This window comes from Anabrus simplex, chromosome 5, assembly GCF_040414725.1.
Source record: "Anabrus simplex isolate iqAnaSimp1 chromosome 5, ASM4041472v1, whole genome shotgun sequence".
Taxonomy (NCBI): domain Eukaryota; kingdom Metazoa; phylum Arthropoda; class Insecta; order Orthoptera; family Tettigoniidae; genus Anabrus; species Anabrus simplex.
In genome coordinates, this window is record NC_090269.1 from 417,131,187 (window position 1) to 417,149,305 (window position 18,119).

Consider the following 18,119-nt stretch of genomic DNA (forward strand, 5'->3'; position numbering starts at 1 on the left):
CCCAGCGGGAACAAAACTTTGAATACTCCAACTGGTGGATAAGTGTGTCAGCACTACCAACAGAGACGTCAAGTTCAGCAGTGATGTGTACGACTGTGATCCGCCAATCACATTCCAACCTTGCAGGCATCGCAGCTGTGTGCGGCTGGCGGCACGCGGGAGATCAGACAGGTTTGCTTGACCTTTCTGTGATAATGAAACTCGCCTCGCCCAACCACACACTGTGCTTTGGTCTGCTGCCAGGTCACCGTAGACATTCGGCAAGCGCTCATGGATATCTGTGATGCTCTGGTTTTCTGCCGAAAGAAACTCAATAACTGCCCTCTGTTTGGTATGCACCTCCATTACAGACGCCATTCTGAAGGCTAGTTATAGTGCTGCCACGTATCGGAAATTAATGAAACTCTATGAGACAAAGCGGAAATATTGAGAGACGTCCCAAACAAAATTCCAATTTTTTTAAAACAGAAATTGGCCGAGAAATAAAATGTGTTTCATTATACAGTGTATTGAATGCCCCTCGTATTAGTTTGCTTCCCGTTCAATACACAATCCTGGTTAATATGCAGTTAACGTCCGATCCCTTGAGGAGCGTTTTAGCAGTTTTATTGTATAACCTTGAAGAATGCAGGATATTTCCATATACCTTGTGAATATTATCAAGTTGAGAATAACTAACATTATCCAGAATGGACATAAGGAGAGGTTCAAACACTGAGGAAACCATACAGCTCAATACTATTCCATCTTTCTTTTATTGTACTATCAATTTCTCAGATTTGAAACTGTGCCTGTTACCAGCATGTTTCACTGATCAGAACAGTCACAGTACCATTTTTAAAAAATATACAAAATGGAATAACTCACGAGACTAAAAATGAAAATCACTGATTGACCACTATATACCAGCTCCACTGCAGCTGTAAGCGTTGCATTCATAATTCATTCGTTTTAAAACAAACAACAACTTTAAATCAACATGCCGTTTTCAATGTTTCTTCTGTGTCTCTGGCAATGTTTCTAATATATACTAAATATTCTTTTCCTTACAGAGCATCATGATTCAGCCCTCACTACTTCATAGAGCTTCCTTATTTATCACTAGCCATATGGCACAATACACATCCCTCAACATGGTGGCACATTCTAATAAAATGGAGGTGTGTTATGATAGTTTAAGGAAACCAACCTTATTTATAATTATAATAAAATAAAAAAGTCACACGCACACAAGAAAATAAAAATAACATATCTCTTACTCAAGTATGAATGAACACAATTGACTAATCAGAAATGGGATGTAAATGTTACTGAAATGATATAATTTTCTGATATGAAAAGTATCACAAGCACCTCACACTGGCTATTGCACTTTCTTAGTGTTCAAAAATATGACTGAGAAATGGAAAAGACAATAACAGTGGGGATACTGCAAGTAACAATTCTATACAGACTATATTATGGAGTTGTCTTGTGTAAAAATAATCCTGAGAATCAACATTTTGTATACATATTAATATACAGTTTCTACAAGTATTGTTTTTGGTAGTAATCAAAATGCTATTGCTTTTGTTCGGGGGAAAGCTCAAAATGTAAAAACGATTAAGACTTTTTTTAATTGTCAAAGAAATTTAAAATTCATTTATCACTTCAGTTCAGAAGAAAAGATAAAACCAAGAGAAATGATCAATGAAGGAAGAACTTGTAATCAGTTGAGTGTATATATACAGAAATATTAAGCCTAAAAGTTTTTACTTTTAGCTTTCATTGAATTTGTTGAGTTTTTTAAAATGTCTAGATTCAGCAAAATAAAAGAACAACTCAAACTTTGTTGCAATCAAGTTTTAAATACGTAAACAGTTAACAAGGTTTAAAAATTGATCTTATAAAATCAGCTACTCTGAGACATTCTTAAGTCAAATACCATTTCCCAACAATCAAAGTGTCACAATTGAAGTCTATTAAACTAGCCACCATGATTATGTGGTTAGCAACAACACAAGCCTTTTTAAAGTAACTGCTAAAAGTAGACCTGAAGGCTTAAAATCAAGTAAAATTTCAAGATTGGCAGTGCATATTTTAAGTATCACCTATCTGGCCCAATAAAACCCCTAAAGAAGTAAGTTCAATTCTCTAACGGATACAATGTAGTGTTTCTTTTTTTTATTATTTTGGTACCATTGTAAAAAAGTCAACATTACAGTCCAAAATAAGTCGCTATTTACCGTTCGAGACGAAAGCTTTGTACATACAAAGCAAGATTAACAATGTTAAATAAAAATACGGCACGGGTGCATTCTCCCATTCATTCCAGAAATATACAGTGATCGTTGAGCAGTGATCAGTTATCAGTAACGCACACTATCACATACCCGACCACACGTTCAGTCCTTTCCGTTACTTCATTCACTCGTTCTCACAAACACGCAAACTAGAAGACACCTTGTGGAAACAATATTCCTTTATACAGCACGATCATTGGTGTAAAATGTTTTGAGCAAACAGGTCCTTAACTGTATTTTTGCCCTGATTTTAAGTCTCTGATGAACTTCAGTCTATAGTCAGAATACACTGTAACTTCATGTAAAATAGTAACAACAATATGCATAGAAAAATAGAAATCTTCCAGGCAGAATTGTTGGCTCCGAGTTCCTTGTAAGCGTAAGGTGCTTGGCAATCTATCAGTGCAGCTGAACTTGTTTCTGACAACAGTAAGATGTAGCATCCAACTGTAGATTTCTTATTACGAATTAACAACATAAGCTGCGACTACGCTCAACGTTCTTTCCCAGAACGATGATGCGGTGTTATACTTGTAGGGCAAGTTGACGCTCCTTCTCTTGCTGCCGCACGGCCACCGCTGCTTCCACCAGCAAATATAGGCACTTGAACTTGTCTTTCTCTTCATCCTCGGGTGGAGTAGGAGGTGGAGTTTCCTGCGTATGCGAAAAGTTGCTGCTACTCATCTCGTCATGACTCGAAGGTGGCTCGGACTTAATCAACACATTGTGATGAGGAACATGATGGGGATGAGGAGCGCTCCAATAGTCAGCTCCAGGATGTGTCACCAAACTACCAGGCTGTGGAACTTGCGGGACTGGCTCCTCGCTGAAACAATGCAACAATTTGTCATTACAGTAAATGCAATGTTCCTTTAACAGTCCTAAAACAAAGCACAGTTTCTTAGCAATTTTAATTTAAATGTATTTGAATGCTATACACTACTTCAGAGCACGAAATCTGAAGCTGCCAAGTTCATAATTTTCTCAAAAGATATAATTAGTTTTAAAACACATATTATTCTTTCTTATTTTAATTTCTTCTACACAGGAAAAATATTATAACTGCATGGTATCTGTTTAAAATATCTGCACACTGCAAGAGTAGTTGCATCACCATATTAACAACCACTCAAAGTAGCTTAAGCAGTATTTGCATATGCCTGTCATCCTGACAACACTAGGAAGCAGGAACAAACTTGTCTGGTGAGATGTTCGTCTTTAACAATTGCAGTGCGTGACAACATCCGAGTGTATCCTTGACCTTTTTTGTTTCCATGTTGTTTCTGTTGTTCTCGTCTCCCACTGTGTTTAACCATTGTTAAGTGTTCCATTCTCACATCATACGTTGTGTATATTTGGATGCATGTTCATTCCCCTTACATTATTGATTTAAACATATTTGACAAAAACATCCTTCGCTTTTCAACACGTACATAACAAGGAACAGAATGTGTGAAAAATAACAAGAAAATGTGAATAAGAGAAAAGAAAAAGCAAACATTGTAAATAATACAACAAACCTAGTACACTTCTTGTTTACACCAGCATAGTTTGTAATAAAATTAATATTTATACTCAATAACACTATCGCCACTTTTATTCGTCATTGTAATGGACGAAACAATGACAAGGGTTAAGAGACTCAACGATGACTCAGAGTTTAAAGCTTCTGACTTTGCATATGATGTTTCAATATCAGGTGATAGTAAGGCTGAAGTACAACAGAAGCTGAATTACTAGAATGCTATATTCAAGCAATTTGCTCTCAAGATAAGAAAGACCATATCGACAATGTTGCCAGCTGGTCGAGAGAACATCCGTACTAACATCACTCTAGATGAATCAAAGTTGGAACAAGTACATCAGTTTTGCTATCTTTGTAGTAACAACAGATAGTCAACCTTCTGCACAATTGAACACAGTTTTATCACCTTATGAGAAAACTTCTTTGCGACAGGCAAGTTCCATGAAGATCAAAATTAATACTCTACAGGAGCTTCTTTGTACCAGTTACCACATAAAGTCTAGGAACATGCACCCAAAAACAACAGCTAACTACAAGCAGCGGAAATGAAGTTCTTAAGAAAACAATGAGGGACAAAATAAGAAACTACGAGATACATCATCTTGTCCAAGTGGAAAAACCCCTCAGTGAAATCTGTGTCAAAGCCAGGTTGAAACGGTTTGGTCATCTCTGCACCCACAAAGAACAACGAGTGTGGTTTGAGAAGGAAAACTAAGGCAAAAGATCGAGAGGTCGATCAGATGAGAAATGATCTAGCTAGACAAAGTCTGGATTTGCAGCAGGTTATTGGAGAAGACATCTACATAGAAGTAAATAGAGAGCACTCATTCACTGTACCTGAAAACTGGATCAGGTTCAAATTGATGATGATGATGATGATGATGATGATGATGATAAGGAGAAATAAGTGGGTAAACAGGCAGGCAGCTGCAATAAGTACATACATAAGGAGGAAAATCAACTACTATAATGTTGTCTACAAGGAAATCTTAAAAAGCCTTATCACCAGAAATTAAAAACTACCCCCCCCCCCCCCCCCGTGTAAAACCAGGGCAGGTCGGCAGCAGATTGAAGAAGTAGTTCTACTGAAGTCTTTATTTTGGTGTGCAGGAGACGAGAGGGTCTGCTAGAAATACAGTTTACAGTAAACCACTCTTAATCTACATACAGGGTCTTTATTTATGCTTGGAAGGGAGTTTATCGCTCGAACTTGGCTGCCGATGACAGGTCACTACCGGCCGCTGGAGCGCGCAGTTTCCGGCGCTCTGCAGTTGTTGAGAGCTAAACTCCGAGATAGTAGGGTGTTCAATGAAGCTACTGCGTACTGTATGTCGTACTGTATAGTGTTTTATTGTGATTGTGTATAGTGCTGTAATGTATGTGAAATATTCGTTGCGTGAACGTGTATATCTGCATAATACTTACATTAAGTGCAGAAAATCGTGCGCTAGGACAAGACAAAAGTTACAAGCGAAATTTCCAGGGAGAACCATTCCTTTCGATCGGACAATAAAACAACTGGCCAAGAGATTCAAACCTACAGGTTCAACAATAAAAATAGACTAAAGGTGGTTATCTTCTTACTGAAGCGTGTTTGGTACGAGGATCATAAGTAAAAATCTGTGGCCCCCTCATAGCTCAGATTTAACGGCATGCGATTTTTATTTGTGGGGAATGTTAAAAAATGTAGTTTATGGGAACAATCCTCACACACTAGATGAACTTAAAGACAATACACGAGTTGCAATTGCATCCATCATTGCTGAAGAACTTGGTAGAGTAACCGAAAACTTCATTAGAAGATGCCAATTATTTAAAGCGCATGGGGAACATTTTCAGCATAAACTGTAAAAATGGTGAGTAAAATGCGTGATAATGATTTTCAGCACCGTATTCTGCCGTACATACGCACGCGCGGTAGCCGGCAACTGAACCGTCACTGGCGGCCAAGGTCGAGCGAGAAAGTCCCCTCCAAGCATAAGTGAAGACCCTGTACATAGTACATAGTAAAATGAAACATTAACTTAAGAACATGCATATGGATACATGCTCTAACAATATACCAACATTATAGGTTTTATATTAAAGGTTACGGCATACCCTGCGAAAAGTCATGTGCAGTTCTTCTGCTGGGGGAGCTCTGATAAGTGGGCAACCAACGGTTGTTATTATTATGAAGGTGGAAATAATAAATGTCGTGATCCTAAGTGGAAAGGGAGTTAAGAGGATGAGTAGAGTGTATACCCTATACTGGAATGGAGGTGGTGAGGCAAAGAATGGAGTAGGAATGATTGTTAACAAAATGCTGGATGAAAATGTGGATAGGGTAGACTACGTTAGTGATAGAATAATCACAGTGCGACTGAGGATAGAAGAAGAAGAAGCAAAGATTTCATCCAAGTTTATGTAATCCAAACTAAAAACAGTGAAGAAAATATACAGGAATTCTTGGAGACACTTGAGGAGGTACAGTAAAACCTCGTTAATTCGAAGTCGTTGGGACTCAAAATTCGGACTTCGAATTACGTGATTTCGAATTAACCGCCAATTCGCAATTCAGAAGTACCAACCCTTGCCGCGTTACAAAATATTCTAAGGCCTGTTACTGCATGCAGTTAACCTTAATTTACAGTTTATACCTTTCAAATGCCATGAAAAAAGAACTATTTCCAAAATGTATCCAAGAAGGAGCATTTACAGTATTCAAATAATGCACTCGGATATCTCACTGGTAAACATAACCTCACGCAACGAAAGAAAGAAAAAAAAAAGCACGATTCAAAGACGAGGAGAAATCTATGCTGGCTCCCATGTGCAAGTGATTTATTAATTGGATTACTATACTGTATGCATTTTAGATGCCTTGTATTTACACAGAAAGTACCCGATGTCCTTAAAATCGAACTTTCCTATGACTCTATCCTTGTACGATTTTCCGCCATGGCACTTCTCTCGTACTTCAGAAATGTAAACACTTGCCGCGTCACAAAGTATTCTAAGACCCATTAATACATGCAATCACCTCGATTCACAGTTTAAACCTTTCAAATGCCATGGAAAAAACTATTTCCGAAATGTATCCGACAAGGTGCATTTACAATGTTCAAACAATGCACTTGGATAAATCACTGACAAATATAACCTCACGCAACGAAAGGAAAAAAATCGCACAATTCAAAGACGAGGATAAATTATGCCGGTTCCCCTGTGCAAATGCATTATGTTTGGATTTCTGTACTGTTTGCATTTTTAGATGCTTTGTACTGGCATGGAAAGTGACTGACGCCCATAAAAACATTGTAGCTTATCGAACTTTCCTATGACGAGGGGATAAAGTATCTAGCTTCCATGTGCATTGCAACGCACTACTATGACCCCCATCCCTCACCCATGTACGATTTCCCGGCAGGCAATTTCTCCTTTAAAACCATAAAACCGTTTGGGATCGCATCAAAATAAAGCAATGCAATTTCACCGGCAATGACAATATTGTTCGGTGCCTACGAATTTATTATATGAGCCACATTTTTTCGTCAACTGTCGGCATAACCAGTGTTCGCGGATTCTGTTTTCCCGCACACTGCCTGTTGTGTGATATTACGGCGTTCCTTAAAAGGTTGAATACAAAAGAATTCCGATTTCATTCAACTTAGCAATCATGAAGCGCACTGTGAGTGTAAGTGCCGAAAGCTACCCCTCCACGTTCCAGAACGCGCGTTCTATTATGACGCGGAACGGATAAATTTTGAGTTGAAATTACTCTGTAACATACTATTGTTTTTAAATGTAAAGGCAATTTTGAATTAAAAGTCTGAATTTTGTCAATGGGGCCGACATTGTATTTCGAATTACGAATTATCCATATTTCGAATTAAACAATTGAAATAACATGCAAAACTATATCTCATGTTTCCGGGAACGAGAGCTTCTTCGAATTAGGCGGGATTTTGAATTATCGAGGTTCTACTGTAATCACCTATGTGGAATTCAGGGTCATGGGTGACCTCAATGTGCAAGTTGGAATTGACAGAATTGGTGAAAAAGTAGCGATTGGTCCATTTGGATATGGAGAAAGAAACAGCGAGGGAGATAAGGTGATTAATTTTTGTGAGAGAAAATGTGCGTAACACTTTGTTTAGAAAGAAGAACAGAAAGATCACTAGATACGGCTGGGGTGAAAGAAGGACAAAAACAGTTATTGATTATTTTTGGTCGAGAAAATACACTGCAAACTGTTAATAGATGTAACAGCACTACTAAGTGAGGCATTTGATGGAGACCACAGAGTAGTGGTAACAAAATTGAAATAGGTAAAATTGTGAGAGTAAAAGAAATAAGATGGAAGAAAATAAAAGTATGCAAATTAGAACTCGGGAGAAATCACAGGAGGAATTAAAACAGCACATCCCTATATCAGAAATAGAAAATGTAGAAGAAGAATGGACCAAATTTAAAATCACATTTGTAAGCTGTGCAGAGATTTCTAGCAGAAAGTGAAGGAAAAGAAGACACCTTGGTGGAATGAAAAGGTGAAGGAAGTGGTTAAACAAAAGAAATTGAGCATGGAATAGAGGTAGGAAAGAAGGAAGTAAGATTAAGTATCAGGAAATTAAAGTGTAAAAAAGGGGTAAATGAGGAAATGAAAAAATGTCTGGAGAGATTCACACAAGAGTTGGAAAAGGATGTTGTATGGATTGATAAAAAATAAGAGAAAAGTAAAAAACCTACACAAAACAAATGAAGGAAGAAAGTGGAAATATAATAACGACCCAGAGATAAAGAATAGGTGGGAAGATTATTTCGATATACTCCTGAATGTGAGAAATGATGCAGAAAAGTGTAGCGGTAAATGAGGAAGATGCAGAAATGGAGAGTGAAATTGCAATGGCAGAGGTGGAAATGGCTCTTAAACAAATGAAAACAGAAAAAGCAACAGGGACCAATGAAATATGTGTGGAAATGATACAGGCAGCAGGACCTATTGGTCTACATTGGTTATATAGGCTGCAAAGGTGTATATGGAGGAAAAAGCAAGTACCTGATAATTGGTGTAAAGGTGTAATAATACCAGTATTTAATAAAGATGACAGGAAGGTATGTGACAATTATTGAGGAATTACACTGTTGTCACAAATAACCAAAATATTGGCGAGAATAATAGAGGGGAGGATGAGAGGAAGGGTGGAAAGAAATTTTGAAACAGAGCAGTATTGATTTCGAGGGCAGATCAACGATAGACTCTATATTTACCATGAGGTTACTGATGGAAAAAGTGGGAATACGGAAAAGATCTGGTGATGATATTCCTTGATCTAGAAAGCATACGATAGTGTTAATAGAAAAAAGGTGTGGTAAATCCTAGAAGGAAAGGGATGTGGAAGGCAATCAAGGGAGCTAGTGAGAGCCATGTATAAGAATTGTTTCAGATGTGACCAGACTCCAGTGGGGAGAACGGATTGGTTTAGAAACCAAACTGGACTAAGACAGGGAAGTGTATTGTCTCCACTTATGTTCATAGTAGTTATGGATGAAATTCTAAAGAAAACAAAGGCAAGATATGGAGGGGATATGAAAATATTGTTGTCTGAAGATGACATAGTGATCTGGGGAGTCAACAATACAGAAGTGCAAATCCAACTTAAGGCTTTAATTACAATATTGAGAAATATGGTATGAAAATCAGTATGGAGATGAGCAAAACTATGGTGATGACAATAGAAGGAAAAGGAATTGTTAGTATCAGGGGACAAAACCATGAGGTTGTTGAATACTTCAAATATTTGGGAAGTAAAATAATGCAAGATGCAAAGTTGGATAAGGAGATCAGAAGAAGGGAAGACTGTGACAGCAAGAGATGAAAGTAAAATTCAGGCCAGTGAGATAAAGTTACTGAGAAGTATGATAGGGAAGACAAGGAGAGACAGAGTAAGAAATGTTGAGGTCAGAAAAGAAATAGGAGTAGAAAAAATGAGTGACAGGATGGAAAACTAAGGATAAACTAAGGTGGTTTGGACATGTTATGAGGGTGGAGGAGGAAAGGATACCAAACGAAGTGTTGGAGGCTGACAGAAGGAAGGCAGGAGAGAACAAGAACTGTATAAGATAAAGAAGACTGGACTGGAATACACTTACTGAAGAGGAGTGGTGGAAGGAGAGGCAACGGTGGAGAAGTGCCACCAACACCCCGACCTGGAAGGAGTTGTACAAGGGGAAATGAAAATGAAAAGTTTCATGTTCTGCAACTATTTTTACAGTGCTGAGGTGCTGGCATTTAGTCCCACAAGAGTTATTCTACTTGCCTGTAAATCTAGACATGAGGCTGGGGTATTCAGCACTTCCAAATGTAAATACCGTAAATCTTCAGGAGACAAAGTTGATACACAAATCTTACTGAATTTATTTTAGCCCTTTAATTTCAATGGACCTGGTTCACCCCTTCATTAACACTGTCACGTCACTTTGTCCATTCCATTGGTAATAATAATCATTAAGCAACTGATAATGTGGTGTGTTATAATAATTTTGACTTTGTGATTTTCCTGCTGTCTAGCCATACAAGCGCAATTCTAATAGATAGTTCCCATGACCAAGTTATTTTCATTCTGTCAATGACAAGGAGCTACCAGGGATCATTAACATGCCAGCAACAAAGAGTACCAAGTTTTCTGACCACCACGCAAACAAACTACCTCAATTAGATCAAACCCGCAAACCGAGGATCATGAGTTGTCGTAATCTATAATCTATAATCTTCATTTCCGTATTGACAATTGCACAATTAATTTTTAATTTTTAATTGTGCAATTGTCAATACGGAAATGAAGATTATAGATTACGATATCGCAGCCAACCAGGCAAAATGGAACGCATATAGATTTCGAAACTTAAAGATCAAACTAACGAATGCAATTAAGAGCATTGTTTTTCTGAAGGAATGTCTAAAAAATGACCTAACACCTAAATTCCTGAGAAAATATAACAATAAACACAGGCACACCAAACAAACTCATAATACGCAAAAAAGAACAAACAAAATCTGGCTGAAAGAAGAAATAAAGTTTTTATACCGTAAAAAACAACATCTTAACAACGAACTATACCGAATACATTTAAAGGCATCTAACGAGTTACCACATAGCTATTGGGATAATTTTCAGCAGATCACGACAGAAAAAATCAGGAACTTAGCCACCAAAAAACAGAATACACTAAATAAGAAGTTAGAAGCACTTAAACAACCATCCAAACCAAACCCAAAAACCGAAACTCCGAACACGAACTCTCCTACCTTTCCCAATGAAATCACTGAACACAAATTCCACCCACCCGTAAAAAATCTCACAAATACGTCTTTTAACGAAATGGAAACTATTATCTTGAGCAAGGGACCCAAGCACAATTGGGGTAACACATCAACTTTCCAGAACATTACAACTACTATCACCGAAATAGAAAACGCCATACAGAAAATCCCACGAGCTACGAGACGAAGTCAGATATGATATTAAAAAAAGGCTCCCACAATATATTGACAAAATTCACAGTAACAAACTCAAAGATAAGATAAAACAGAATAATCTACTAATAACGAAAGCCGATAAGGGCAATACCACAGTTATTATCGACAAAGACCAATACATATTGAAAACCAAAGAATGTTTTCAAGATAACACTTTCCTCAAATGTAAAGACCCGACCAATAACATACAAAGGAACCTCAAAACCTTATTAAAAATTACACACTTTCTTTTAACAGAAGTAGAATCCTCTAAACTTATCGCAATGAATCCTCAAATACCTACTGCTAAAGCTTATCCCAAAATACACAAAGAACATATTCCAATGAGACCTATTATTAACTACAGAGCAAGCCCAACCTATAAACTTTCGCAATTTATTCAACGATTTCTCAAAAAGCACAACGTATTCTTAGCTAATAAAACAGTACGGAACTCAATAGAATTTTGTAATAGGACAAAAGGATTAAAGATTGAACCATATCACAAACTCGCATCATTTGACATAATAAACATGTACCCAAACATTCCCACAAAACGAACAATAGAAATCATTGAATCTAACCTAAAAAGTCATAGCAATCTAAGCACTTTGGAAATAGAAGAGTTCATTAAATTACTTAATTTTGCCATTAGTAACAACTACTTTAAATTCCATGATACTATCTATCAGCAACAGGGTTTACCAATGGGATCTCCCGCTTCTGGTATAATTGCCGAAATTTACGTAGACTATTTAGAGCACACATTCATCAACAAAATAGACCATATATTTTTTTGGTGTAGATTTGTTGATGATATCTTTATCATCCTCGACAATAGGTCCACAAATGAAACTGATATATTAGATAAACTCAATACAATAGATTCCCATATAAAATTTACCATGGAATCCGAAAACAATCACAAACTGAACTACCTGGACATAACGACAACTAGACATGATGACCACCTTTCTTACAGAATATACGGAAAACCCACGCATACCTCAAATACAATTAAAATGGATTCCGTTCACCCCAACATACACAAAAGAGCAGCCTACTATAGCATGATACACAGAGCATTCAATATACCGTTAACAAAAGAAGATCTAAACAAAGAATTACAATTAATTCATGACAGCTAAAAACAATGGATTCAAGAAAGAAATGGTTAACAAAATCATTCACAAAATAAAATCCCAACCCAAAACCAAACTAACAAAAGTAAACGAACCCAAGAAAGACTATGCACTATTCACTTTCAATAATGTACACATATACCCCATAACTAACATTTTTAAAAAACATAACCTAAGAATAGCATTCAGAACTACACACAATAGTACCAACATCATACACAATGTCAGGACAATCAACAGCAACAACAAATACAACCACTCAGGGGTATACCGTATCAAATGTAATAACTGCGAGACCAGCTATATCGGACGTACCGGTAGAAACTTCCTAACCCGATATAACGAACACATAAACGCAGTGAAACACAATCATTTTTCCTCAATAGGACAACATGTCGCAGACTATAAACACAGTTTTACAAACATCGATAACGATATGCAAATCCTAAACATAAACCCCAAAGGCCCCCTGCTCAACATAACAGAAGAATTTTACATCACTCTAGATCAGTACACCAATCCAAATTACAACATAAATGAAATCACAGAAAAAACTAACATCATCTTCAATACAGTTATCCCCTTACCTTAAGTTAATCGATAAACAGAACGCAACAAGCAACAGAAAAACACCAAACAACACACCCAGCTCCATCCCTACCCCCACAACAACAACTCTCCCTACCCCTCCTTCCCTTCCCCTCACAGCAGCTAGTATAAGCCCAAGAAGAACACGAAGTAGTACATTACAAGCTCGCATGTCAAACACAACTCAGCTACACCAACAACAGTAAGTACATATTCCAATTCACACACATAACCCTTAGACATTCCTCCACACAATATCACTTATAACTCAATCTTATCTTCCACAGATAAACATAACATCATTGCACAGCTACAAATGGGAAAGGAGCCACTACTTTGAAACCAATGTCATCCAAATTTACGGACGCCAAAAAGACAACATGAACTGGTTCTAATAAAAGGGCAACACACAAAGCAGAGCTGAACATATTTTACTTGAATTTCATCCATAAATTTGGCACCTTTTTAAAATTGAAAGCGTTTTATCTCACATACGCACAGGAAGACAAAACTTTTATCCATGCAATTTTACATACTCCAACAATAGCAGCTGAAGTGTACAACTGTGAATAAGACTTAAATACGGAAGTTAGTCGATGTATTGACCACCAAGCAAGATCGAATGTTCATATGCATGAAGTGTTTTTATATATTGTTTTTATCTTGTACATATATATAAGTTAGTTTAGGAAAAGACGTGTTTTATACACTAGTTTTAAGACCTTCAACATTTTAGACATACAGTTGCAATATTGTTCAGAATGACATATACGCCAGTTCACGCTAAGACGTGCCCCATTTGTATGTAACTAAATGTACATCATCATCATATGGCATTCCTTCAACACCACAATCTTAATCAAAGCTTCATTATATAAATATGTATGTACGGTTCAGCTGAAGATGACCTTGAATATGAGGTCAAAACCGGTCCTGTAGTTTAATATATACAATAAATAAGTATTGATTGGTGGAAATCCTCTCCTTTTTTTGATCATGAGTTGGACATTATTACTGATCCACGAAAGCAACTATTCCATTGGTAATATCCATTTATCATTGAAACTTTTCCTTAAAACTCAATGAGGTTCAAGAGGAACAGAAAGCAACATATGAGCCAACTATATCACTCTATCAACAAGAGTACCAGTTGGAGAATATCGAAGTTATCGGAATAATGGTTGGCCCAATAGGAACCCTTCTTCTCTTTTTCGTCAAGTTCTGCAAATCATTTAACCTTATCAGGCATTAATAAGAGATGTTGCAGTGACTGGCTTGAAATATTCAAACCAAATCTTGGAAGAACCATATCTCCCAAATTTTTTAATGAAACCACATGTCAAGTATAACTAGAGCCCGGATTTCCATGCACTATCAAATCTCAAAATATGCATGCATTCATGCCCTATCATATGGCAAAACATGCACAACAAACTGGAAAATATGCACTATCAAAATTCAGTTCCTTTTGAAATATTGTACAAGAACTGATTTCTTCAAATTGTCTTGATGTAAGCACATTTGTTTATCTGTCAGCACATTCTTAAGCATTCTACGTCAAAAGAAGTGATAGATGCATACTTAAATGAAGATATTTGGGACAAAGTGTGGTCAAATTGTAAGTCTTTTGCATTTTCACCACAACACGTCTTTTACAAGCTTGATGAATTTAAAATTAGGATTTGAACGGATCACTTTGTTCAACCTATTTCTAGCTGCCACAGCTACTTCTCCGTATGATGATTGCAGACATACTTGAACATCCTCAATAACTGGTAACTATTGCCTGCTGCGAAAACAAAGACATATGACGAGTGAGAGTTCCGGGTAGGAAATTCCAGAGGATTCAGTGCAAAAACCAAGGTCTGTAAGCTGCCATCTCAGTAACACGGCGTCACAGAAGTGTGATACAAGTTTTGATTTGTTCGCCTAAGATAGACGAAAAAATGAGCCGTGAATGAGTAACGCTCAATTTACGGTTCAATTTATAGCAATGTATGACTGGTACACCTTGTTCCAAAGAATTACAGAAATCGACGTGGGGCCTTCCGGCTTACGTCAAAGTTTACTCAAGCAACAGATAAGAAAGTGCTTGGCTAATTGGATTATAGGACCTCTACCGTACGTACCAACTTTGGTTGTCACATAGGATGCCAGGAATACATTCACAACCCGCCCCAATAATAGACATACTGTCTAATGTGGAAAAATGGTCCCAAATTCCGCAAACCAACATTCTTAAAAGGCACTACCATGCTAATTAATATTACATATGCAGCTAAGTCAGAAGAAAAGTCATATTATGCAATAATAAACGCTCAAAGTCGCAATTAAATCCAAAATCTTCAAATTATGCATTATGCATGAATTTTCTCCTAAAATGGCCAATACATGCAAACATGCAGCAAAAAGGAACGGTTATTTGGAATTGTTAAGCAATAAAACAGGTATTTGCAAAGTTTGAGAAGTATAACCAGCTTATTTAAAAACATTCATTTGCATGGAAATCCGGGCTCTAACAATAACCAACCGTTGTACCAATTCCTTTTGAAATTTCTCTCGTTTACTGTATACTTCATCCCTAGGGTCAAACGTCAGTTGAGGAAAAAAAAAGCCAGAAATTGTTCATAAAATGGAAAAATTTGACAAAGTTTTCTTATATATATAGATAAGACTAAAAATTTAATTTGAAAATTGAGATGACTGGTCACTTACCACCTATTAGCTGGGTATGGAGCACTCTCCTCTTGGCATCCATAGCGGCACACAATCACACTATGCCAAGGTGCCTGAGCAGGCCTCATTTCCTCTTCACTCGGAGAGCTGCTCTCGTATTCATTTGGGCTGTCTTCTTCACTACGATAGAGGAGACCCACGTTATCGTCGTAATCGTGATCCCGAACGTCATGATCGCGCATCACAGTGGGTCGCTTGGCTCCGCCTGTACTCAAATCCCAATGATGTCCGCTACGTGGACGAGGACTGCCTATACTTCCCGACTGCTGGCCACCTGCAAGTTTCTTTCCTCTACGAGAAATCGTATAGTGCTGTGGGTCGTGACCTTCACGTCTTATCATTTCTGGGAGAATCCGTCGTCGAGCATTGATAAACCAGTTGCAAACCTGGAAAAGACAAGTTTAATAATTCACCAAATATTTTTATTTATAGCAATTACAATAGTTGACTAATATACAACTACAAGGTAAAAGTAACTGGGCTGAATTTCAGTAACCTGAAATATATTCTACTCAATTACAATTTATTTTCTCAACAAGTAATCAATAAAATTACAGTTATTTCACAGAATGCCAATCTCAACTACTTTGTTGCCCCCGCCTGCCTGAGTACGTACTCCGGTTCTCCATTACCGCCGCACTGTGTCAGCCTGAATATGTACTATGGCTTATGCAGCTTTGCATTACTTGCTTTCATTGTAGCCGGGAATGAACACAAACGACATCTGTTGCATCGTGAAGATATTATCTTTGGAACAGCACTGCTCTCAATATTTATCCTCCTTGCAAGGCCAACTCGAGACAAAAGAATGATGCTAGCTGCTGACTGTATGAACTATGGCTTCCTCATCGCGCAGTGTTTTGTGTTCTTTGCTAAATTATGATACTGAAAGAGAATTATAGTGATAATTTATTTAGTGAAAGTGAGTTAAAGTGAACCTAGTGATGATGAAAATATCAATCATGATGAAGACAGTGATATTCTCGATATTGTTTCACCGGCAACAAGTGGTGGTGACGGGACTTCACACTAGAGTAAATTCCTCCAAATTTGTTGCTACTGTTCTTATTCCCGATAAGCTACAATTTACTGTGCAAGCCAGTTTGAAAATAGATATTCCGGACAATTTTACGGAAATTGACTTCTTTGAATTAAATTTTTCAAACGACTTACAGTTTTAAAGAAAATTATTTTTCTATCTATGTCTGTATTTCTTGTTTATGTAGATGAGTTTTTAGAACACTGTGGAGAAGGCAAGACAGTCTGACTAAGACAGTGAAAGAGCTGAGGGAATAACCAACACTTCATTAGCATGGCACTGGAATGAAACAAAACTCTGTAAGGAAAAGATTTTACTATACGTTGTGTGCTTCTTTTTTAGCAGAAAGGCACTAAGTGCTAGGCCTTAACCATAACAACTCGAACTTCCAAATTTTTTTTCCACATAATTTTTATTTTAGTTTGAGACTTCTCATATAATTATAATTTTACTTTATAAAATAATTGGTTCTTAAAATTCTTATCAATAAACCTCGACCTCTTGGAGAAAACAGCTACGTTTCTTAACTGCTGGGTTGTGGGATGAATTCCACCAGGCCACAGGATGATCTCGCAAGGAACATTAACTACATTATTATTAGCAATTTTCTAAAATTTAAAAATGTCGTCCCTTGTCTGAAAATCAGAAAGTTCAGTAACATACTGAACTTACGACACTGGAGATTCAAGAAAGTAACCACTAGCCCCCTTCCACCTCAAAAATGTCTAGATATTTAGCAGGAGTTCTTCGCAGAGCAAGGTAGAAAGCCTGCAGTGGACGTAGGACCTGCCAAGCCAAAACTTTCTAGTACATAAATTAGGGATTACTGTATACGCACCTGCTGAGAGGATAGGAGTAAGGACATTTGACGTCATGGTGTGATGAGTAGAAAGGGACAGCTTTAAGATAAAAATGAAATGGCATATGGCTTTGTGTTGGTAGTGTCCAAGGACAAGTTTGGCTCGCCAGATACAGGTCTTTTTCTAACGCCCGTACGCGACCCGTGCGTCTTAATGAGGATAAAATGATGAAGATGACATATACACCCAGCCCCCGTGCCAGCGGAATTGATCAAAATTATTGTTAACATTCCCGACCCTGTCGGGACTCGAACCTGGGACCCCTGTTACCAAAGGCCAGCACGCTAACGATTTAGCCACGGAGCCGGACGGCTTTAAGACAAATATTACCTTATTAGTTCTGAGAGTCAATTAACAAATCAGGAAGCATTTCATTTACTATGTGCTCGCCAAATGTAAAACATCATCACTAGCAGTGTGTGTGAACATGAGCATGTATGTCAAAGACT

At 37.4% G+C, this 18,119-nt stretch overlaps 1 protein-coding gene across 4 annotated transcripts in view; it reads right to left on the reverse strand.

Annotated features, from left to right (window-relative positions):
* Positions 1–736: 736 nt before the first annotated feature.
* The window catches only part of LOC136874184 (homeobox protein TGIF2), a 583,995-nt gene continuing 566,612 nt past the window's right edge, over positions 737–18,119 (reverse strand). For all 4 annotated transcript variants that reach the window (XM_067147779.2, XM_067147777.2, XM_067147780.2 and 1 more), the window contains 2 exons: positions 15,751–16,157; positions 737–3,108 (listed from right to left, as the gene is read on the reverse strand). In XM_067147779.2, coding sequence (XP_067003880.1) covers positions 2,808–3,108; positions 15,751–16,157 — 708 coding nt within the window. In that variant the 3' untranslated portion in view covers positions 737–2,807. The remainder of the gene's footprint in view (positions 3,109–15,750; positions 16,158–18,119) is intronic.